Source organism: Neophocaena asiaeorientalis, unplaced genomic scaffold, assembly GCF_003031525.2.
Source record: "Neophocaena asiaeorientalis asiaeorientalis breed wild unplaced genomic scaffold, Neophocaena_asiaeorientalis_V1.1 scaffold465, whole genome shotgun sequence".
NCBI lineage: Eukaryota > Metazoa > Chordata > Mammalia > Artiodactyla > Phocoenidae > Neophocaena > Neophocaena asiaeorientalis.
Window position 1 is genome coordinate 148,315 of NW_020174936.1, and position 24,264 is coordinate 172,578.

Here is a 24,264-nt window from a genome sequence, read left to right on the forward strand (position 1 = left end):
AGAAGGATGATTCCACGTGGGTCAAATAAATACAGATGCGTAGTAATTAGTTCTATTCCCAGTGAGCCTATTTCCAACACACTAAAGACGTGAGCGATTATGGAACCTCACCCCAACAGCTTTTATCAATTTAAACTGCTAAACAACGGGATAGTTCATAACCCAGCCTGTTATTAATAATGCATTTATTGTGCGTAACATTATAAATTAGGTGTGTGGACCAGAAAAAGAACACCTTTTAACAAGAATAATATGATCTCCCCCCAGAAGCAGCATATGTGCCTGGCCACTCACCTGATGTACAGTCCCAAGGCAATCAAAAGAATAAAAAATCTCATCCAAGGAAAAGAAGCCTACATTGTCAGCGGGCTCCTCCACAGAGATGATTTAGCTGTGGCGGATATGTTAGACGTACCCATCCTGGGCCCAGAGCCTGAACTAGCTCATGTCTATAGTACCAAGTCCGGAAGTAAACGGGTCTTTGAAAGCGCCAGTGTGCCAGTCCCTCCTGGAATATATGACGTCTATAGTCACCAGCAGGTATGCAGGGTGGACAGGCGAGGCTCTGTTTAAATATTTCACATTCTCTTGACCTTACGGGAACTTTAGGTCTTCTGGTGTCAGCCCTGCCCAATGAAGAATATTGTGGAATACTTGAGTTGAGTTGATGGGATCTACTTTAGGCCTTCATGTTTCAAAGTGTCTTCCTAGGGGCCTTATAGAAATTGTTGTAATTCCCAAAGTATTTATTCATTTGGATTAAGGAACTGAAGGCCCTATTCATATACTAATCTGCTATCAATATTTATTGACTTAACATGGATTAATTCATCAACATATTAGTTAGCAGGACCCTAAGAAATGTGAGAGTCAATTTTGGCTAAAAGGAGCAGGTTTGGAAAGCTCCAGGGAGTGAGCCCTTTCTGCCAAGTCATGTTACAAAGGGCATGTGGCAGAGGGCTGCAGATATCTGTGGCTCTGTAAAAAAAAAAAAAAAATCCTAGCTCCTCAGGAAGTGGCCATATAGGAAGGAGGGGGGAAAATTCCAGAAAGGGGAAGTAAAATGGCTCTAGGAGGAAAACTATCTGCTTCTGGGTTTTGCCTTGGTCCGAGTCTATGGCTATGCATTCTTCCAGCAGATAGTTAGGGCCCTAACTATTTGGAGAACTATTATATAATATTAGTCACTACAAATGTAGCCACTAGAGAACTAGAAATTAGCCACTTTGAGTTAGCTCTGGCAGGTGTTCTCCCATTTAACTGCTTTTTTTTTTCACAATAAAGAAAATAAAGGACAAATGGCTGTTAACATTTCCTAACCTCTGTTTCAATACATCTCTTAAACATTACTCTGAGCCAATCACAAGTGATTCCGGGCAGCCACTTCTAGGGAAACTAAAGAACTGTACACAATGAGGATGTTTGTAAGGGACAGTATTTAGGGATCACGCTTCTTCTCTCAGTTGCCTGATCCTGATGCTCTGCACCTCATAGCCGCTGAGCCCCCAAATCAAGCTTTTCAACAAATCATACTTTTCAGAGACTAATTTGAAAATTTAGCTTATTAAATTGCCCCAAAAGTGTTTCAGTCTTGCTAGATAGAGTGTTCTTGGGCAATACATGGGCTCATGAAGGAAGTTCCTCTTAAAGATGGCAGCGTCTAGAAAAGGCACAGGCAATCTTAATAGGATTAAAAGAGAGGGGCTCTTCCTAACCTGGCATGTCCCTTCCATTGTCATTAACCTCCACTGGAATTTGAAGGTAACAGAGTGGATTGCTTAACTCTGCTTCCCTGTAGAATACAAGTGAAATGCGTTTTTAAATGATACAATTTCATACATGTATATTAAACAATCTTCAAAGCCTTAAACTTAAAATATGTGCAATATTTATACTGAGTGAGTCCTGCTTTTGTCCCCATTGATGAGAACTCAGGCTGTCTTTGCTATGAAATATTTTAGAACTTTATATGTTAATTGTGGTTAAAGATGCAGGAACATTTAATGCAGTAAAGCCTCCCCCTAATACTGATATTCAGAAGTAGGATAAAAACCTCTCCTCATAGACAAATTGGATTTGAAGGATGTCATTTCACCTATGGCATGTGCAAATTGTATCACAATAAACTAAGTTATAACTAAGGTCCATGCTATCTGTTTGGAAAATGTATCTCTAAGGTCAACAAGAATTGAAGTACTCCACTGAGATTTTTCCACATAGTGCCTATCTGAACATGTCAGCGTTTTGAGTTTGCAGATGGTAATGAATCAATAACACTGAGTTTTTACCGAGGTACATCATAAACTTAAAGCTGGTGAAAGAAAGCTGTGATTATCTTAATTTAGGTTAATAAATATTCCTGGCTATCAGCTGGATTTTAGCAGTAGACATTTTTCTACTTCTGCCCTACACCAGTATAAAATGTATGGCAATTAAAAAATATATTACATCTTTTGAACAGAGAGATTCAAATAGAAAATGATAAATGTTGGGCAATAGCATAAAGTCATTGGTTTATGATTAAGTAATTTATTTAAAAAATCCAACTTGAGCACAGTGAGCATTTCCTGTTTTGTTCCATAAAGTAACCGTGCAAGTTCTCTTTCTGGCATGGGTTCCATATGAAATATTGACAGCTTTGGTTAAATAATCAAAAATGGTGACGCTATTTTAAAGCACTGTTCAATTTTCACTTAAAGATAGCGCATAATTCTTTCCAGTGGTGCAGTCTTTACAATACTATTGATCCTTTTCATTACTGTACGGGATTCATCAACAGGCACCCACTTATAGGATTCTCAGAAGCAACAAACAATAGGATTTAGAAGAAACAGATAATAATTCTGTTAGTAGTTGAAACTTCCAAATATACAATACATCCAAACATACAATGAAAAAGGCTGTGCCAGAACAACTTTCCTTACACTGGCAAAAGAATTTTATTGGATATTAACAGTCCAAAGACCATTTCTACTTCTGCAATGTATGACCGTAATACAACAAATAGAATCTAACTTCTCAACACAACAGTAGAGAAAGAAGGGATGTAACCTTGGAAGGCACATTTAAAAAACCTTCCTAGGCTATGCTCATAGCCATATGGTGTGTAGACCAGAGTACTTGTCATTTGAACACCCAAATTATCCACAGACACTACTTGATAATTAGGGAGCTAAGACAATTTCATTTTCACCCTAATTGAATACCCCATGGTTGCATGGGGCTTCCAGGGATCCCAAGTATGCCTGTTTTGGTATCACTTCTACACTGCTGCATAGTGTAACATCCCCCAGGAAGATTTGCTGGAAAGACACAACTCAAGAGAACAGACTGTGCCTTTAATCAAAATAATTTTAATCTTCCAGCTCCAGATTTCAACAGAAATATAATCTCGAGTTCTTTCACACTCTTTAGTTTTAAAAAATCCATTTGGTGAACAAAAACTTATCAAAGGTGAAGAGAATAATGCTGCAGAGGCCTCCTTAAGCACAGACCATGGCCAAGAACAACATGGGGTAGGCTCAGGAGAGAGAACGCTTGGTATTGTTTTTTCTGTGCAGTATAGACTGGAAAGTCAGATGAGAAGACCAAACAAAAAAATCATTTTGTGATCTAATGAGTTATTTTTCACCAAGGCTCTACTAGAACAAGATTACTTATAATTAAGTAATCTTGCTATAGACTTTTGTCTGATTCAAACTTATCCCAAATGGCTTGTTGACTGTTTGGAAAGTTGCTTCTCTTGCTCCTCACTTCCTTCTCCACCTCACCCTTCTCCTCCACCTCTCTGCAGGTTGAGATGGGCAGCACAGTGGAGAAGAAATGGGCTTAGGTATTGGACTCAGAGCAGCCTGGGTGGAGTCTCTGCTCTGCCACTCAATGCTGTGTGATCATGGGCAAGTTATTTAAATTAGCTGAGTCTCAGTTATTTATACATAAAGCGGAATTAATAATGATGCCTACCTCATAGGTTTTTATGAGTGTTATGTGAAAAAACTTGGAATTCCCTGGAGGTCCACTGGTTAGGACTCCATGCTCTCACTGCCAAGAGCCCGGGTTCAATCCCTGATCAGGGAACTAAGATCCCACATCCTACAAGACACGCGGCGCAGCCAAAAAAAAAAAGAGAGAGAGAGAAAGAAAAGAAAACTCATGTAAAGAGCTTAGCCAAAGGCCTAGATCCTACTGAGAGTTCAATGATGTTAGATATTATCATCATTATTATTACTATGATATTAGAGCTTGAACTTCTATCCCTGAAACATTTATGTGACTGAGCCCAGTTCTTGAGGGAATAGTTTCAAATAAGATGTAGGATAGGTGTGTATTCCAAGAAAGTTGCTTTCATGAGTGTTTTATCTCCTTTATGTGTCTTGTACCTACAATACACATAATACACTTTGTCAACTGACCGGCCAAATGTATGTATTTCACGTACACTAACGAGGAAAACATTAAATGCTTTATAGACAAGAACATTTAAAAGCTCAGCAAAGCTCCAAACAGTTAAAGTTTTCGGGACTATAACTTTTTACAACCTTGAAACTATAAAAAAAAAATTGAAGAATAAGTAAGCACATAATTCCCTGAAAAAGGAAGAAAACAGTATCAAGATTCAATTACAGATATTCACAGGTTTTTTCCTTTTGCCTTTAAAAGCCAGCAAATGATAATTTCATAATTTCTCATAAATAAGATTATACTTTTAAACATGTCTTTAGTCCCACTGGTGAGTGGTTTATTCACACCATATACATATATATACACACACATACATGTATCACATAAAACTTCTTCTAATCTGTCTTAATAACTAGAAGAAAACCGAATGAACAGACTGTTTGAAATAAAGACACATGAGAAGTACCACAACTAAGTTAACACAATAAGAAGGAATCCAGGAAACTAAATGTTGCTGTGTCTTTGGCCCCACAGATAACAGAACAGGTGAGTCAGCTGGTCATTGATCACCTGGAAATCCAACGCTGGCTCTTTAAAATGGACTATGAGTTTGGAGGAAATGGGACTGCATTTTGTGACATTCCATCCCACCTAAAGTGCTACAAGTGGGTCCTAAAGGAGAGTCACAGATACAGCCGTGAAGACTGGAGCAAGAAATGGGCACAAGTGAGTGTTCGATGGTAACTTAAACCCGAAGTGTCTGTGAACAGATAGGAGATAAAGCAAAAGGCTCTGCTAGAAGATAAGGCACTTTCTTCTAGACTCAGCTGCGTTACCTACCAGCAGTGAGACCTTAGGCAAGTTTTTTACTTTCTTTGGCCTTAGTTCTTATATACAAAGTGAATGAGGTTGATTAGGTTATTTTAAATGTTCCTTCTTGGAGCCCTAAAAGTCCTCAAATTGATTATGATAATTAGGAAGTAATCTTTTTACCATATTCAAATAACATTAAAAATCTAATCATTTGCTGTAAGTGGGTCTTGATCATATGCTTCTAACAAGTGTTGTTATTAAGCTAGTTGTATTTTATTATGAGAGAGAAGTTCTATTAGTGAATGCTTGTCACCTGGAAGCTAATGTATAATAGCATTCTGTCAGCAGTCATATGTTTTTGAAGACAATTCAAGGAAATTTATGTAACTGCTGGTGCCTGTGAGATGTTGAGAAAATAATACATTCCAGCAAGAAACTCTCCCGGCAAGAACTGAATGGGTAAAAACTCTTAGCATATGAGTGACGTGTACAGATTTTCCCACACATATTGATGGAAGGATGAATTGTACAACTTCTTAGTCTGTTTCAAACTTGCTTAATAATTAGTTTTATATGGCCTCATATATGAATTATCCCCACCATTCTAAAAGTTGCATCATTTTGCATCCAGAGACCTCGACTTGCCTGGCTTCTCTTAATCTCAGTCTCTGTTTTGGCTGAGCTACTGGTGAAAGCATAACTGATGAGGAAAATTCAGACGCAGTTTCCCTTAACTGATTCCTTCCCCACCGATGTCTGTAGTAGTGGGCTCTGCAGTGATTTGCATCTGCTTTGAGCATCCCACTATACGAGTATACGAATCAAGACACAAGTGATAGAAAGGGAGGGGCACACAAGAGAGAACCCCATTATTCTTGTGAAAGTGAAATGACGAATAAATCTAGAGGATAGTCAGAGGGGAGAGTTCCCTTTTACAAATGTTACTGTTCTCCTTATAATCTATTCCGGGCTTTTCTTCCCCCTTCATCAGTGAATGGACTAAATGCAGTACTTGTCATGGCCAGCTTTTTACATATTATTTAAAGGATACCAAAATGAATTACTCTTCTAGAAAAAAAAAAAACAGGGAAAATGTATTTAATTTTGAGGCCCATAGATCTCTTGTGTTCTCCTTGGACTAGATTTTGTTTCATCTTATATAAAAAAAAATTTTAAGCAAAACTGTTGAGATTAAACCATGAAAAGTATGACTTTTTTAATCTAAAAGACTGAAATGTTAATGTACAAGTATTTGCTGTCTCAATATTTCAAACCAATTTTCATAAAATTCTCCTGACACTAGACTATGATAAATTTGAAATGTTTGACTTTAAGTTTTAAAAATATTTAAAATATTAGCATTTGGCTGAATTGCATTTAGAAACCTGAATATATATTATTTAATTTCAATTATTTTAAACAATACCATTTTAAATTGTCACCAAGTACATTTGGCATTATTGTTAATGTTGTGAAATGTGACACTTTTGAATAATTAATAATCTGTCTAAATCTTTTTTTTAACTTAACAAGGGAAAAATCATTATTATGAAATCTTTTTACACTCTGAGACCTGTGCTTGGCCAGGGTGTGGTTAGAAGCCAAAAATAAAAATAAAAAATAAAGTAGTTCTGAAGAGCTTTTTTTTTTTTTTTTTTTTTTGTTGGGAGACTTTTGACATTCTTTTGCCTTCAAAGTGAAATTGCATTCAGAGTGGAAGTGAACCTCAATTTCCACTGAGTGTAGCTATTGAAAATTTAGGATTAGAATTATCTTTTGTTCCAGAAGACCGTCATAATGGTGCACATTTAGACATCAAAACATTACTTTATGAGCACAGGCATGTTTTAATGTCCTATTACAGTTTGTAGACCTGTTTCTTCTGATAATGAAGATGTTGTGTCATCAAGCCTAGCCTGGCACATACAAAACATATGCTGGCAGGTTATTAAAAATTTCAGCTTCTTGATGAAAGACTATCCTGCAGGCTAAAAGTCCAGAGAAAGACTCCATTCTGGGAAAATTATTAGAAATGAGAATATGACTGTAAGCACTAAACTATGTTAGTACTTACAAATAGCATTATTTGCATAGCAGTTTATGACATGATACCATGATTTTTCTCATTGGTATGTTGTAGGCAACAGATTAAAAACAGTGCTGTTTATGGGAGTCTGAACTGTTTTGAGAGGCTCTTACATCTTATGTAAATATTGGTTTTAGATGTAGGCATGATTCAGTGTAGACTCAAGGATCTAATATAAAGATCATCTTTTTTTCTACCTATCTAATTGAGAACGAGAGTTATTTGGTTGCAGTTGAGACTTGAAACAAAGTCATAGAATCAACAAATGCTAAAACATTGAAGTCACATTTAGAAAATCAGTGTTGACATGTAGGTGATTTTAGGAAAAGCAGAATGTTACATGATGGCCACAATGGAAACAGCACAACTCTCATTTTTTTCATGATGGCTTGGTACCAACCTTACTCTCTTCATCCTACCAGCTAACAAAACCTACTTCCGCCAACAGGTTCCAGTAAACTCACTCACTTAAGTACTCAATGCTTGTTAAGGTTCAATGAATCTACACATGTGTGCATGCTCCAAAGACCCCACTCCCCAGTCGGGGGGATTTCATTTAGTAGGAATAAAGGCTTAAGCAAAGACACACCTGTAGGGGAAAAACCTTCCTGGATACTCTCACCTAAGACAGTGTAGGGAGACCCAGGTAGACATCTGTTGTGGTACTAGTCCTTCTTGTGCCTTTTTCTTTCTTTCTTTTTTTAAAGGGTAAAATTTCCCTCCCTTGCTCCTAGAAGATTGGTTTGGTGGTACTGAGGCCTGGTGACACTGCTTTAGAAGAGTAGTTGCCAGAATACTGGCCTAGATGTGAGATTTAGCATTTTGTTGACCCATGAATACACTATAAGGTCTTGACATTTCTCCATATTTCTTAATAATAATAATAGAATTGTACCATTGCATATTTGATCCACGGTTGGTTGATGTGGAACCCGCAGATACGGAGGGCAACTGTGCAATGCCATTTTATACATGGGACTTGAGGAGTCTTGGATTTGGGTATCCATGGGAGTCCTGGCATTTCAGTCCTTTATGTGAATTGACTCATTCAATCTCAGAAAAAAATGGAAGTTTTTACTCATTTACTTCCACACCACTTTGATACGGAAGGTATTGTCACTCTGTTTACCGATGGAGAAATTGATGCTTGGGAAGTGCAGTGACTTGCCCAAGTTCACACAGCTAGTAAATGATCCGCACCTAGTTTGGAACACACATCCACTCCTCCTGGCCCCATGCCCTTGCCACACTGAGCTGCATCCATTTAGAAAAGACCCGTTGTTTGAAAGCCTTAGAGTAGTGTTCTCCCTCAGGTCCCTGCCGTTGTGGCCTGCTGCCCTTGTGGCAGATTGTCTGCTTTCTACAGAGACTTGCGGGAAACACAAACGTCCCACAGCTATTGCTCTCAAATTTCTTCCCTTTCCTGTCTGAAAGGAGAGCTGCTGTCCTGTTGCCAGCAGGCTGAGATGTAAGAGGGCCATCGGTACACACACCTCATAGTTTCAGAGAAGAGGCCCTGTTGGGTCTGTAGGATTCGGCTTTGCAACCTAACTGCCTCACGTACCTACTTATGTGCATGGGTGAGGAGAGTGAGTTTTAGATATCACCCTTTGATCGTTCATGGAGGTGACAAATTTTCAATGCCTTTCTCAACTTAGTACACTAGCAAGATCATTTTAGTGAACCTGTAAAGTCTCACAGAGCTTAGAGTAAGTAGCCTACCTTCACAATCAGACACAGCATTAAAAATATAGTGAGTTTTTAAAACCCTGTTTTTTGGATAAGCAACCACATATTTTGTTTGTTTGTTTTTAGTCTCCTGTTCCAGATTGACATGTAAACTTCCTCTGAAGCAAAATGAGGTCTGGAATAGGCTAGTATGAAAAATTGAACATTCAGGATAAGTAGGAGGTGGCCTGGCTTCGTGGGTTCCACAGCCTAGGCGCACAGAGGTTACTCGGGGGGAGCCATGGGCAAGTCACTTCAGCTCTCCAGGTTTCTATCGCTTCAACTGTAAAGAGAAGTAATATTAGTACCTGTCTTCTGGGGAGGTAGTGAGAATTAAATGAGATAACCTTTGTGGGTTGGCTACCAATGTACTTAGCACATAAGACTTCAAGAAATGCTACTTGTTATTAATATTACCATAAAATTGCATTACAGTTAAGTTGTAGGTAATATTGAACAAGTACATACAATTTAATCTTTTTATGGTGATTCAGAAGGTCCTGTAGCATCTTGTAGGCTTCCAGAACATTGTTCTACGCATCAATTATCATTACATAGGATTGTGGCTATTGTGGATACAGAATGTTGACCAAGTTGTGCCTACGCAATGATTTACCCAGATAATACCTTTAAAAGAATAAACCTTGAAAGCAGCCTGGTTTCTTATAATTTGAAAACAGAAAATAATTCCAGTTATTTAAACTTCCTACATGTTGTATAAAGAGGCATTGACCTGATAAAGTAGAGATTTTTCTGACCACAAGATTGAGACCCGGTTGCTTCATTTTCCGGTTCCAGTTGGTGTCTTTTCTAATTAGTGTAGCAGCACGTCACCGCAATCATTGGAAAGTCTTAGTCATTTACATATTTTTCCTTATCTCTGAAAATGACTTAGAATGTTTTCTTCCAGTTCAGTGGTTGTTTTCATGAAGCTGCCAGGGTTGGGTGTGAGGTGCTTCTCTGTGCCTGAGGAAGATGACAGGAGAAGGAAAATTGCCTCCCCAAGTTAAATGAAAGCTGGGTCCCCCTTCTGAGGACCTATAATAATCAGCTATACAAGCTGTTGGTTTGTGTGTCCTATTGATTTAATATGCTTCTAATCAGTACATAAAGCTATGGGCCTGCAGTGTTAATTTTTCATATGCTTACAAAGTACCCTTTGATTTTCTGTCACACGTTAATTACAGCGTTTTGCCATTAAATAGGAAGCTTTGTGTAAACTAATTACTAGGTAATCATTGTCTACTGCAAGCATGCTGTTTGTACCTTTTATTTTATTCTAAAAATGCACAGATCTCACAGTCTGGAAACCCTCTACCTTCCAGCCATTAGCTCTCACTAATTCATAGCATTATTGTGGTGAGAGTATAGGAGTTGTAATTGTTGTGGTATCAGAGCTGTTAATTACCGGAGTAAACAGTTGAAATGGTGCCAAGGTCTATTGTACAAGGCAGAGAAAAGGAGGTTTAAATGTTACTCCCACCATCTGGGGACTAGGGGAGAGGCAAATGCTTGAGAACAGCAGTGAGGCGCTATCGCCTCAGCTCCAGGGTTGGCGGCCATATGGATCCGGAATATTTTGAATCAATTGAATTTAACTACCAGTTTTCGCGATAACAGCGTGGAAGGAAGGAATAAAGCAAAAGATGAGAGGAACAAGAATTGGTTATGTTTTCACATACAGGAAGTCCCCACTGGAGTTCTTTTGGAAATATCTGCTTCAAGCCACAGAGCAGGCACGGATATTTGGAACAGATTCAGAGTGGGTTTTACTCTCCTCTGCTGGCCACTGCGCCATTTGCTTCTGGTCGTCTGTTCTCCATGCCCCTCGGTGAGAGAGGGATGCCCTTGAGAAGACCCAGACTTTCATGTAATTGTGCCAGAGCAAACAAAAAATCCTCACTTTTGGAATTCACCGATTTACTACCCTGGTATTTTAATAAGCATGGTCTGTAGAAAAAACAATACTAAATATATAATGCTATCACGTCCACCTCAAGTATATACCTCTGTACACGTGGAAATATCAAAGAAGGTACAGACTCCGATTAAGAAAGGCAGATGCTTGCCCATTTATTTTGTATAAAATTAAAATATAAATCCTGCTGATAGTCTCCCATTTCAGTCGACAAATTCACCCCGCTCCCCACTATTTGAATGAAAAAGCAAGTCCAAAGGGCACATGTGTTTTCTTTTGCTTTTAATTTTCAACTAAAGAGCTTTTTCAGCATATGCAGTTTTCTCAACCAGCGATATTTCTCTAACTGGAAAGAAAGAAACCTATTGTCAATAATAATAATTATGGCCACTACCATTTATGGTTGATTTTTAAACTGCGTGGTTTCTGCTTTAAAATATTGTGTAATCTTTAAAACAGTCACATGTTTTTACTTGATGTCACTCATATTTAATATAATTGCCTTTAAACCCATTGTCCAACATTAAAAATATCTTTTAAAAAATCCACCACTTGCTGCTGTAACTACTTTTTAATATCATTCCCAAAACATGAACATATTCTTCTTTTTTTAAACCACCCTGGATTATTTATTTTTAATTGTTCTTTTAGCAGATGTTGAAGTAATTCAGAGAACAGTGTAAACAACTCCTTTAAAGAGAGCGATCACAGACGACCACATACACCATGAACCAAGGGCAGTGTCTGTCCGGCTTTTATGGTGGCCGCTTTGGCCCACAGGAAAAATTTTTCCTGCTTTTGTGTATGTGCAAAGTTCAAGTAAGAATTTCAAGAAATGCTTAATCTTTATCTATTGAAACCCCCAGCATGCAGTGCGACAGGGTGAGCCTAGAAAGAAAATCATGGCCCCCTGCGGAGAGGGGAAAAAATAAACAGCAGTTGAAGAGCTGGAAAGCTGAAAGGGAATGAACCTCTCTAGCGTTTCTGGTCGGGGCGAAGCAGTTGTGCTGAGCTTTGGAATGGAGGCGCAACATATGTGCCTCAGTTGGACAAAATGCTTCTCGAGTCAAATCAACTGCTAGGCCTGCACGTTGGTGCAAGGTGGAGGCCTGGATAATGAGGGACAGACTTCTCGAGAAGCAGCGAGTGGATAATGCTACCTAAGTATGGAATTATATACCACATTTTCACCATTCTGTTTAATGAGAGCCGCCACCGCAGCGAATCACTTGCCACGCAGCCAAGATGGGCCATTAGCTATCAAGGGAAAATTGTCTTTGCCGCTTTCAGCAGATGGAGCAAATATTTTACAAAGCAATTTTACATACCAAAAGCATTTGTGTGCCTTGGTAATGTTGGCTGTTTTACATTATGTTACCTTCTACAGCAGCATAATTTGCCATCTCATCGAAGGCAAAGTTGGCATTTTTGATTTTTAAACTCTCAATTAACAATTAAACATGGAGTATTAAGGTAGTCCTTAAACTTTAAGTAGGTGTGGGAAGTAGTTTATGACTTGCTGGAGACATTTTCATTTTTTCTTCATCCACTCAGCCTATTTTTGCACTCTAAAGAGGGACGATTGCTAATGATTTTAATGGAAAGGAATGAGTGAAAACCTCACTACTGACTGCAGAATGAGAGCAACCAATGCATAGAGTGATCAGAGCCTTTGCTGACTTAAGCATCCAGCATGGATTGTGGATACACGGTTTGGCCCACCCCTCTGTATCAGTTTAAAATGTTTAATATTCAATAACAGAAAATCCAACTCAAAATGACTTTAAAAATAAAGAGAATTTTTAAAAATAAAAATAAAAAATAAGCAGAATTTATTATTATCAGCTAACTGAAAATCCAGAGATTGGCTCCGGCATCAGACAAGGCTTAATCCAGTGGCTCAGTATCACTAAGGACCCAGTTACTTTCCATCACTCCTCCGTACTGTGCATAATGTCTGCTCCATCCTAAGGCTGGTTGTCCCCAGGGTCGCCAGATGGCTGCCAGTGGCTCCTGGAGCTTGTCCTTAGTCAAGTAGCTCCTAGAGCTTGTCCCTGGTCAAGGTAATAGGAAGAGAGAACATCTCACCAGGCAGCATTCTCAGAAGAGCATAAAAGCTTCTTTCTCAGAAGGCCCCAGCAAGTGTTTCCTAACACCCCCAGCAAGTGTTTCCTAACACTTGATTGGCCTAATTGGGTCATGTGCCCTTCCTGAACCAATCACTGTGGCCAGGGTATGGCTTTGCTAACCAGGGGCCCATCCCTGGAGCTGAGCGTGGAGTCACTCAATTCTTGCATAGCTAAGAATGGGGTAAGGACAGTTCCTGAAAGGAAGTTGGGTATATCATTACCTGGAACGAGGGGACAAAGATGCTAGGCAGCCAACAACAGATGTCCATTCTACCATTCGTCATAAATTTCACGGCACAGACTTAGCATCACATGTGGATGATCTAAATCTGACCCAGATGGACCATCAATGCCCACTGATAGCAGTTACAGACCCAGATCTCATCGCACTATGGCATACTGGTAGCAACTAGATTTGAATCCCAGTTTGCTACTTCATGGGTGTGTGACATGAAATGGAGATGATAATTACTGCTTCAGAGACTGGCTTTGAGATAATAAATATAAAATCCCTGGCACAGACCTACCACATGGTAAGCTTTCAACAAGAGAGAGCTATTGTTTTACCTAAAAAATAACTGTAGTGGTAAAAAGTGTCCTGTGCAAGCAAAGTAACCTTCCTAAATTCACCCTCAAATTAGGAATCCCTCCCTTCTCTCCATCTCTGTGCCGCTAGCCTTTCAAATCCTGAGCACCTTTCATGAAACCCACACTTTCCCTTTGAAAGAGGCAGCAGGGGTGGTGGAAACCACTCACCCCAGAACCAGAGGCAGCCAGAGAGCTCCTGTGGTCTTGCTGTATGAGTGTAGAAGCGCCATCCCCTCTTCTGTTACACGAGGCATTTGTCTTAGATGTTCCAGATGGCCTCTTTCAACACTGACATTCTTGCTTAGTTTTTCAAGTGACTGTCTTGCCCCTTTTGTCCCTATTCCTCCATTTAGGGATATCAGAAGACTCTATAAAGCAGAATCATCTAGGTAGGTCCCTTGGTTTCTCTTTTGAACAACACCAATGTCTGATGTGAGAGATTGGAGGCGATTAGCCGAGAAGTTATTTTACTTAATTCACCACTGCCGATCCAGCAAAGAAGCTTCTGAAATAAAAGGAGTATTGGTGAGATTGATATTTAGAGCATCTAATTTGTATTCTTTCTTCCTCCTTGCTCATCCTCCCCAACACACACACACGCACACACACACACAAACACACACTCATACTCACACACACACACACACTTAGAATTTACTTGGGAAAGTTACCTCTCTGGAGCTTGAAGTAACTTTAGTCATTGAGGGCACTATTAAATTGGATATGCTAGCAGCTTCCCCTGAGATATCCTGAATTTCTTTCAGTCAAATATCTCTTCCTTCAAATTTATACTTTCTTGATAGAAAAAAGAGAGAGAGCTGAGAGGCAAAGTCCATGCTTGATAGACAAGAATCTCTAGGATGCATTGGTCAGGCTGATGGAGGCCCTGCAGTTATCTTGGAACACTCCAAGGTCATGACTATCACTGATGCACTCTGAGGGGTAAATATGGATACTGGGTGACATGGCTATGCAGTGGCACAGATGCGGCTCAGGTTCCTCCTGGATGGGAATTGCTCTAGAGCTATTAGCTCCACAAAGGCAGCAGCTAATGTGCATTGCCAGAGCCAGTGCAATCATAATGGAATGAAGATCTGGAACTCATTTTTTCAAGAAGTGAAGTGTATTTTTCTAACATTTGTTTATCACCCATGAGGTCTAAGCTTTCCTTTCCACACCTCCAGAGTTGTTAGCTCTAAATGATCTGCTCCGTGTGGATGATAAACTCTCTGAAACACTAACCAGTAGTAGTCTATCACCTTGATGTACCTCATTGAACTACTCATTTCATAAGTATGTAAGATAGAGAATCTGTGCCCCGGTTACTGGCATGTAACAGATATTCTACACACACACACACACACACACACACACACACACACACACACACACACACACACACACACTTTGCAAGGGTGAAAAGCAGTGGGGAAGAAGGCAAACTAGCAATGGTTCCCCCAACTCCGTTGTTTTCTGTCTTCAGTCACGTGTTGAAAATCACCCAATAACAGAATCTGACAACTCAGCCAGTGATCTTACACAAGCCTCCTCACTCCAGGGGCCTCTACTTGCCATTTGTAGAGCAGGGGAAATAATCCTGTGCTGGCCCACCTCAGAGTGTCGGTGTCAGGACCAAAGGAGATAATGGATGTGCGCCTGCTGTGACAAGAGGAAGTAGTTTATGAATACGGTTCCGATGATTCACAGGAATTTGGGGGTTTGCGTGGCACGGTTTTGTACATCTGTGTCTGTGTGCATCAACGTGTACTTGAGCTTACTCTGAACAGAATAAGCCCAAATAGCTACAGATCTTCCGTTATCAGCATCTGCCCTTAAAGTTGTGGTAATTGTGTTTGAACTATGCAAAATGATAAACACTAGAGAACAGAAACTCCCCCCAAGCTGAGAAATTGCATCTGATGTCTCTTCATTGGAACTAAGGCCATTCTTAGTATAATCCTTCTATTTCCTATCAGATGCTTTCAAAATAAAGAAATAAATTGAACAGGTAATACCTCCCACCCCATTATTTCTCTGCATATCTTTTTCTTAGAGAGTTCCTCGTGGCCCCAAGCTGCCTCTGTGTGCCCCAGCATCCCCTATCGAATGTCACCCTGCAAGTGCCTTCGGCCCTGTACTTCTCATGATGGGACACAATTTCCACAGCAGGCTTTCCTCTAGGAAATTTACCCCCTTGCTATGTCTTTGTACGCAGCACAAACGTTGTGGATCAAGGCAGAATGGCTGGCTTTGTAAGCAGAGGCAGTGAGGGCAGCCTGACACAGTGTCCAGATGCCTCTTGCAAGCTACAGCCTCACAAGTTAATTATTGGCCTTCATATAGCATGTTGCATCAGAGGCGACACTTCATAAATGTCATCTCATTTATCTTTCCAGTGCCCCTCAGAGGCTGGGAATCTCATAAAATCCACCCAGGAAGAATTGGTGCTTCTTAAGTAGTCATCCCCCCAGGTGGTCCCTGGGCAGCAAAGAAGCGGCCTGTTGCGAGGTTTCACATTTTCCCTTATTCTGTAACTTCAGCTCTTCGGGGCTGGGTCCCTGTGTTTATCACCGCCACGACTCAGTCCACAAATATTGAGTGTTCCCTGTGCTGAGCGCTGGGGAGCCTGACCTCAAAGCCACTGACCACGCCATTAAGGAGCCCCCGGGGGGCTGGAGAGCATGGGGAAAGGATACCCCACAGGGATGGCAGAGAAGGCTTCCTGGGGGAGGGATGACTGGAACTAACTCAGAGAGGGTGAGGAGCAGTCAGCTAGGTGAGGAAGCGGGGGAAGGAAGGCGGAGGAAAGACATTGAGCCAGGGCAGTTTGGGGCGAAAGCCAGAAAGGAGAGAAGTGAGGCTACATTAGGAATCAGAGGCCAGGTCAAAGAGGGCCTTTGTGTGTCGTACTGAGGAGTTTTAACTTAATCCTTAAACAGATAGAGATCTAGTTTCAAGACTTAGGTGGCAAAGCTTTCACACACTCCTTCATTATCTCACCTCCATCTCTAGTCTCCCCGCACCCCAACACATAAACACCCTTTCTCCTTAGTTCAGTTAGGCCTGACATTCTGTAATTTTTTTCCTCGATTTTTTTTATTGTGGTAAAATACCCATAACATAAAATTTACCATCTTAACCACTTTTAAGTCTACAGTTCAAAGGTATTAAATACACTCATATGTTGTGCAACCATCACCACCGTCCATCTCCATAACTCTTTTCATCTTATAAAACTGAAACTGTACCCATCAAACACTAACTCCCCATTCCCCCTCCCCCTGACAACTACCATTCCACTGTCTGTCTCAGTGATTCTGACTACTCTAAGTACCTGTCATTTTCTGCGTGAATGAATGAATAAATGAATTACTTCTCTTGAACTGACTTGATGTGATAGCAGATAGCAGATCACTGGATAGATGGTTCAACACCTTTCAGAAACAGGGAAGAAAGGGCCCTTTAATCAGGGCAGAACAAAAAGGAAGTCTCCACTGTCCTTCCTGGTAGAGGGCCTGCCCTGCATGGGTTCCTTCCTTGACATTTAGTTTCCAAGCAGGGTGGGAACCTACAGACGTGCTTCATCGTCCCAGCTTTGGGGCGCTGCATGAATCATAGACAATTGGTCTCTTTCGATAGAGTAGGATGGTTTTAACTGAAACAAGCGTCAAACAGAAAGAAAGATGGGTGAGGAGGACAGTGCTCAAAGAAGGAACCAAGAAGGGGGGTCCAGGTTGTTGGAACTGCATGTTTTGTGTGCTTGTTTCTGGTTTAGATGCAGGGCCTTGGGGAGATGAGGTAATGTACAGTAAAGAGCAGAGAAGATGTAAACTGTGCAGGATACAAAGTGCTCGGGCTTTGACAGCAACTTCCCTGCCTATTAACTCCCAAGGTAGAGGCTCCTTGTGTAAGCTGGCTTCCCCAGCCCTTCTTCACGACCCCCAACTGTGCAGAGAGCCATGCTGAACAAGAGTGGGCGGCGGCACTCTCCCTTCCTCATGGCATTTTTGTTTTGTACGTCAAGTACTTACTAAGCTAACTAATGAGACTACCACCAGGATTTTCTGGATATTTCAGAAATTATTCAGGTGACTGGGACCTGCCTAGAGTGTACTCTCAGATATTTATTTGTCTTCTATTGTAGATTTTCAGAGGGCATGGGACCCAGAATGAATCAGATGTTCCAAGGAGCTGGGGGAGGGGGGAGGACAATCACTTTTTAAAGGCAGAGAAATTGAAAATAAATAGCTGTACAGATGATTTCTAAGATTCCTTCCTGCCTCACTCGCCAAGGCTTATTCTTTTCTGATTCTTCCAAATACTGATGTTCACTCAAAGATTAAAAAGTTCCCCAGCAACCCAAAGCAACCCTGAGTTTTTCTTGTCAATGTCCTATATTTTGAATGTGAATCCTGTCTATCAAATGTTTTGTGTCTAGTGCCCTGCTCTTCTTCTGAGAGGAAAAATATCTGAAGAGGTGGCTTCTATCTAAAAAATTTTAGATAGTCTAAGACTTTCCAAAAAAAAAACAAAAACAAAATGTCCCGACAAACCGAGTCTTTTCATGTCAAAAAGCCAGGTTTCTTATTCATCAGAGGGTTTCCTACTGTTTTCATTTTGACAAGATGCTCTGTAGTTTGGGGTTGTTGTACAATGACGTGGGGCCAGCCTCACATCTAGGCAGATGAAGCTATGACCTAGTGGGGCACATCAGGTGACTGAAGCCAGCCCCCCTCCCCATCTCACTCTTCCAACCTGCCCCCTCCTAAAATCCCACCTCTACAGGGTCAGCCGTGGTTTAAGGCTTTGATACCAGAGTTACACGGAGGCCCCCCCAACCAGGGGGAATGGGCACGGCTTAAAGAGATGAAGGTGCCCAAGAAAGACCCTGCCAACTCCATGATCTCTCCCAAGATCAGCTCTGTTAGGGTCATACTATAAAAAACATTCCCATCTGGGTTGCCAAGGGGGAGGGTGGGTAGGGAAGGAAAGGAATGGGAATTTAGGAGGAGCAGAGGCAAACTATTATATATAGGATGGATAAACGACAAGGTCCTACTGTAGAGCACAGGGAGCTATATTCAATATCCTGTGACAAACCATAATGGAAAAGAATATAAATACATGTATAACTGAGTCACTTTGCTCTACAGAAGAAATTAACACATTGTAAGTCAACTATACATTAATAAAATCTTTTTTTAATGAAAAACAAAATTCCAGTCTGAAGGACCTTAGGAAGAAGGTAATGAACCCCACCTTTTACACAATGGGAAACTGAGGCCCAGAGTAGGGAGGCACAGTGCCCGAGGACACCGACCACAGCAGGTCAGCCTGCTGTGGGTCTGAAACTGGGGTTACCTGATGCCCAGACAGAAGGCTGCCTTTTGGAGACAACAGGCACGACTAGCAGCAATATTTAGGGGCCAAGTCACTTTGAAATATGAAAATTGAAAGGGCTGGAAAAATAGAGAATATTTTCAAAATGGCTTTCTGACTCTTGGTAAACAGTAACCACATTTTTTTTGCCTGTTGGAGGCCTGGTTTTTAATCACTCCACAAGCAGTTTTCATTTCTGTAGTAAAATTGCTTGTGGTTCTATTTAATTTGTTTCTGCAGGAACCGGCTTTGGTGAAGATCTCCGAGGAGCTGGCGGGCGTTTTAGCACAGCACGCACAGCCAGTCAATGAGAAACGGTTCCCGACGTGGAGGAAATTCCTCCAAACATTTCTCAGTCAAGGTAAATAAGACTGTAAAGCTTCTATTGAGCACTAGTCCGCACAACCTTGAATTCTAGTTTTGGGTCAACCTGAGGCCAACTTGAATACCTGGCAACTCTTGTGTTGGTTTAGAAAAGTGCTCCTACAAGCCGACTTTCTTTCTCTTTTAAGCTTTGCCTAAATATTTATCTTGCACTCAGCCTCTTAAGTAAGCAGGAACTGAGCATACCAAGCGTGCCATGCATAGCTCAAGATTCTGACCATATTTTTGCACCACAGACTTCTCCTGAGAAGTAGGCTTTGGAATCAGATGACCTGGGCTTGGATCTCATCCTTGACCTTGAGGTAGGTTCTTAAACCCTCAGGGGCCCAGTTTCCTCACCTACTTCACAGGGTTGTTGGGAGGATTCAATGAAATACAGATATGAAAGTTCCTTCCGTGGAGCCTGACTCAAAATAAAGTCTTTAAGAAATGTTAGTTTCTCCTTCCATTTTCTAGGGGAGCAGAAATGGTCTCACTTCCAGTTCTGAAGGTAGACTTTGTAAATAAGATCCTCTACAGTCCTGGAGCAAAGTCAGCCTCTGTTTCTTTCATCCTCCTCCTCTTGACTTCTCCTCAATTTTCCAATGACATTAGGAGGTCAGTGGATGAGGGAATGAATGGAGCAAATGCTGCTTATCCCCAGTTGGAGAGGTCCTGTGGGAGTGCTACACCGAGGCACGGCCACACACTGCCCCTCACTCTCCAGAAGGTTACAGTGTAAGGCAGATATTCCTATATGCTTACCCACATGAATTATAAGAGAAGGCTAGGATACAGACCACAGAAGATATCTTTCCACTCTTTACCACTGTCAAACGATGATAATATATTAACATGAATATATAATAGTGTTATAATAATATTATATTAGATGCTAACAACAGCAGCAGCAACAACCCAGTGGTGAGAATAGCACAGTGAAGATAACATAACAAGCACAGTCTGTGCTTACTATGTGCTAGACTCTATTCTAAGTACACCTATATTAATTTCTTTGATCCTCCCAACAGGCCTATGAGGTGGGTAGCATTATCACCCTTGCTTTATAGAGGAGGAAACTGAGGTACAAAAGATTAAGTAACTCACCCCGAATCAACCTGTGATTACGTAGCAGAGCCAATAAAAGGCTACACCTGTGCTGCTCCAGGAGTCTTGGCCAGAGCCAATGGGTATATTTACCAAGGAATACCTCCTAGCTCAAGGTATGAGATCGCATGGGAAATGACAGATCTGTTGGGCGTTGGAATATACTGCAAGGCAGAGTGGGGTGGAAGGGCATAGTAAACACTCTGTTAATGAATTATTTAAGCAAGGCGTCGGATGGCCCACCATCTAACAAGAATGCTGAAAAAGGATTCTTCACTGGTGCAGGGAGAAGCGCAGGGTGGGGGGCAGTTATAATGCACAATCTCTAATGTCTTCTCAAATCTAAATTTCTGTGATTCTACAAATTTCCACATGCACCCACTGCCAGAAAAGTAAAGCTAAAAGAGTCAACCCCATGCATAAACGGAAGAAAATAAGGTACATGTAATAAAAAATGGTTAATAATAAAGGATTTTTTTAAGTTAGGAGGGGAAGACCATGAAGATCTCAGGTCCATACAGGACAGGATGTTAGGAAGTTTCCAGATCTTATAAGGTCAGTCTGCAAACCTTCCTCTAATCTATTACTTTCATGGGAGCTTTGTAGCTTAGAAAGGGTATTCCCAGCCACTGTCTCACCTGAGCTGTATAACCAAAAGCTTAGGCTTTGCCTCAACCTCCTTCATCTCTATCCTTTCTTCCTCTCTCTCAGTCGTGTTGTAATCACAGTGCTTATTTATGGGAGGCAGAACAAGCTTTATTGAGCCAATTTTATAGAAAAAGAAAGAGGCTTAAAGCTAGGAAGTGACTAGGGCAAAATCACACAACAAATTCGTGGTGAATGGGAACACAGTTAAGATCCTACAATTTTAGCATGTCTCAAAAATCCAGTTCTGGTAAGTCATGTGTTTTCAAACCTCTGCGGGCTCTGAGCCCAGTGCATACAGCAGGCCCTGCATAAAATGCTCACTGACTGAGAGAGGCCTTCCCCCAGGTTTCCTGACCCTTAGGCCACCATCTCCTGCCATCTTCCCCTATTGCCTGTTTCATTTCATTTCTACTCTCTGAAGTGTGCTTATGGTCACAAAGTGTGCTACAGATTTGATTTCTACATTGTCATAGGATTATATCAAAGGCAATACATTTTTAAAAGAGGAATTAATTGCTTCGAAAGGAAAAATATTAACGGTGAAAAAACCATGGTTCTACTGCTGAGAAGACAATACAAATAAGCTACTTTGAAGTAAAATAATCTTGTAACTGTAAAGGACAATGTGTTTTCACTGAAGCACCATCTTTCAAAATGTAGGTGACAGCTAAAGCCACAAAGTTTTCTGAATCAGAGACTCAATAGGTTTTTTTGCTTTTTCTTGTGCATTGTGTCATTGCTGTTTTGTTACCTTTACCTTGCTAAATCCCCAGCAACCGGTATTTGGGTACAGCACACACTAGGAACCTCATTTAAAGAAAAGCACATCTCAAACCAAACAAAAAGATAAATCAGTTTTCCTTCTGAAACTCAGTTTTCTTAGGACCAGCTCCAACCACATTTATAGACATTTAAAGAAAGTGCCTTTTGTATAAAGTAACAGATGGCTGCATTTGAGAATTGTTAAAATTTCAGGATTTAACCATATATGCTGTTCAAAGCCTGTGAGCAGAGGTCACCTCCCAGCAAATTCCTGAAATACAGGCCAAGTTTATCTTAATACTGTCAGGCTTCAGAGGCTGCCTTGTCTAGGAACACTTAATTGTTTTTACTTTTAAATTATGTTATCTGATTCTTCACAAATAATATTTAAAGTTTTTTCTATAAAAGGGATATATACAGTAAGATTTACAAGTTAGGCCTAAAAATAGAAAATAGGGCCATGTGAATTTTGTGGACACCAATGCGCTGGGCCACAAATTTATCCAGGGCTAATTTGTTGCTATGAACATCAAATTTGCCTCTACGATTTTTGTTATTCAGAGCAAAAGGTAAAATAAGATAAATTATGAAGCTCCCATTATCAGCACGGAGCAAGCTTACCTGATCTTCAAGAATGGCAGCATCTCCTGGCTCTATATTTTAAAACAACCAGCTATATATAGAAGTCCTTTGGCTGATATAATGGTCAGTGTTCTCTTATGCCTGATAAAAGCCCTAACCTGTCAAAATTTCAAAAAGCAGTGAAGTTGAACAGAAAGCGCAGTGGTCATCAAGGTACAAACTGTGGACTGTGGGCAGTTAATTCCCCCTGAGGGACTTGCTATAGTCCTCAGGTTCATTGTTTATGTACTGAATGGGCACAGGCTTGATGATCTTTACAGTGTCTTCCTAGTTACGATCAAAACTACCATTCAGGGCTTCCCTGGTGGCGCAGTGGTTGAGAGTCCGCCTGCCGATGCAGGGGACACGTGTCCGCGCCCCGGTCCGGGAAGGTCCCACATGCCGCAGAGCTGCTGGGCCCGTGAGCCATGGCCGCTGACCCTGCGCGTCCGGAGCCTGTGCCCCGCAACGGGAGAGGCCACAACAGTGAGAGGCCCACGTACCGCAAAAAAAAAAAAAAACAACTACCATTCATTGAGTCCTACTATACACCAAGCATTGGGCTAAATACTAGAGACACAGTATCACGAAGATTCACAACAGTCTGGCGAGGTAGGTCTTATTATGCCCATTTTAAAAATGAGGGAAAGGAAGTTCAGAGAATTGAAACCACTTGCCCAAAGTCTCACAAGACATGGCAGATGCAGGCTCTGAGCCTGAGTCCCTCTGCCAAAGCCTGGGCTCCTTCCTCTTGCTCTAATGGGCACTGTCCATGTGAGCTTGTCCGTTCACCTACCCATGCTTTTCCCCCCAGGAGGCGTGATCGAAGCATACCCACCTTCAGAGAGCGTCACCAACCTGACAGTGGACATGCTGATAGAACCCAATGGGGAAATCAGGATACTGTCAACAGGGGACCAGTTTCATGCCGAAGGCCCCTTCATCTCCTCTGGGACCACTATGCCTCAGACCTCATTGGATCCCCAAGTTCTCAGTTCTTTGTGCCTTCAAATTGGAAATGCTTGTAAAATGAAAAATGTGATTGGTTACTTTTCCATCAACCTGGTGACTTTTATTGATCCAAGGACCATGGAGCAGCAGGTAAGTCGACTTGATGCCGTATGAAATACTGAAATATGTAAAGGCTCCACACCGTCCACGCCTATGCAACAGGGACTGTGAGGGAGCTTCTAAGATTCACTGCTCTTCTGATGAGCTGACTGTAAATTCAGCATTTACATGGTCCATGGCAATTTGGGTGAGACCATGCTTTATGTCTGTAAATACAGGACCAGTGTTACCAAGCAAAGGGCTTGCCGCCCAATGGGTGCAGTAGCCAATACAGTACTATGGCACCAGCTTTTAAGAAAACAAAAGGCTTTATTGCGAGGTCAGCTGGCAAGGAGACAGGAGGCAAGGCTCAAAGCTGTGGCTCCCTGATCTGGGGTTTGGTCAAGCTTTTACGAGTTAGGGGAAGAGGGTTGGTATGCAGGGAAGGTTTTCACTGAAGGGCGCTGGAATTTGGCCGTTTATGGTGAGGTGTGATAAAGGGGGCTTTAGCACCGGCTCTTCAGGGACAGCAGACCCCTCGCTTCTGTAAGGGCTCCGGCATTCAGGTTCCGGTCATGTCCAGGTCCTTTGGTTTCATGGGAAGAGAGACTTTGCTTTCGGGTGTTGTCTGAGGTCAAAATTTTCTCCTTGGTGCATACTTTGGCTGCATG

The 24,264-nt window shown here is 41.2% G+C and overlaps 1 protein-coding gene across 5 annotated transcripts in view; it reads left to right on the plus strand.

Moving 5' to 3' along the window:
* Window positions 1-24,264, plus strand: part of IQCH (IQ motif containing H) — a 202,207-nt gene that overhangs the window by 130,350 nt on the left and 47,593 nt on the right. For 3 of the 5 annotated variants that reach the window (XM_024761669.1, XM_024761670.1, XM_024761672.1), the window contains exons 8-10: window positions 4,936-5,127; window positions 19,283-19,403; window positions 23,358-23,644. In XM_024761669.1, coding sequence (XP_024617437.1) covers window positions 4,936-5,127; window positions 19,283-19,403; window positions 23,358-23,644 — 600 coding nt within the window. Of the gene's footprint in view, window positions 1-267; window positions 541-4,935; window positions 5,128-19,282; window positions 19,404-23,357; window positions 23,645-24,264 lie in introns of all 5 variants that reach the window. The other 2 variants (XM_024761668.1, XM_024761671.1) reach the window with 2 other exon arrangements.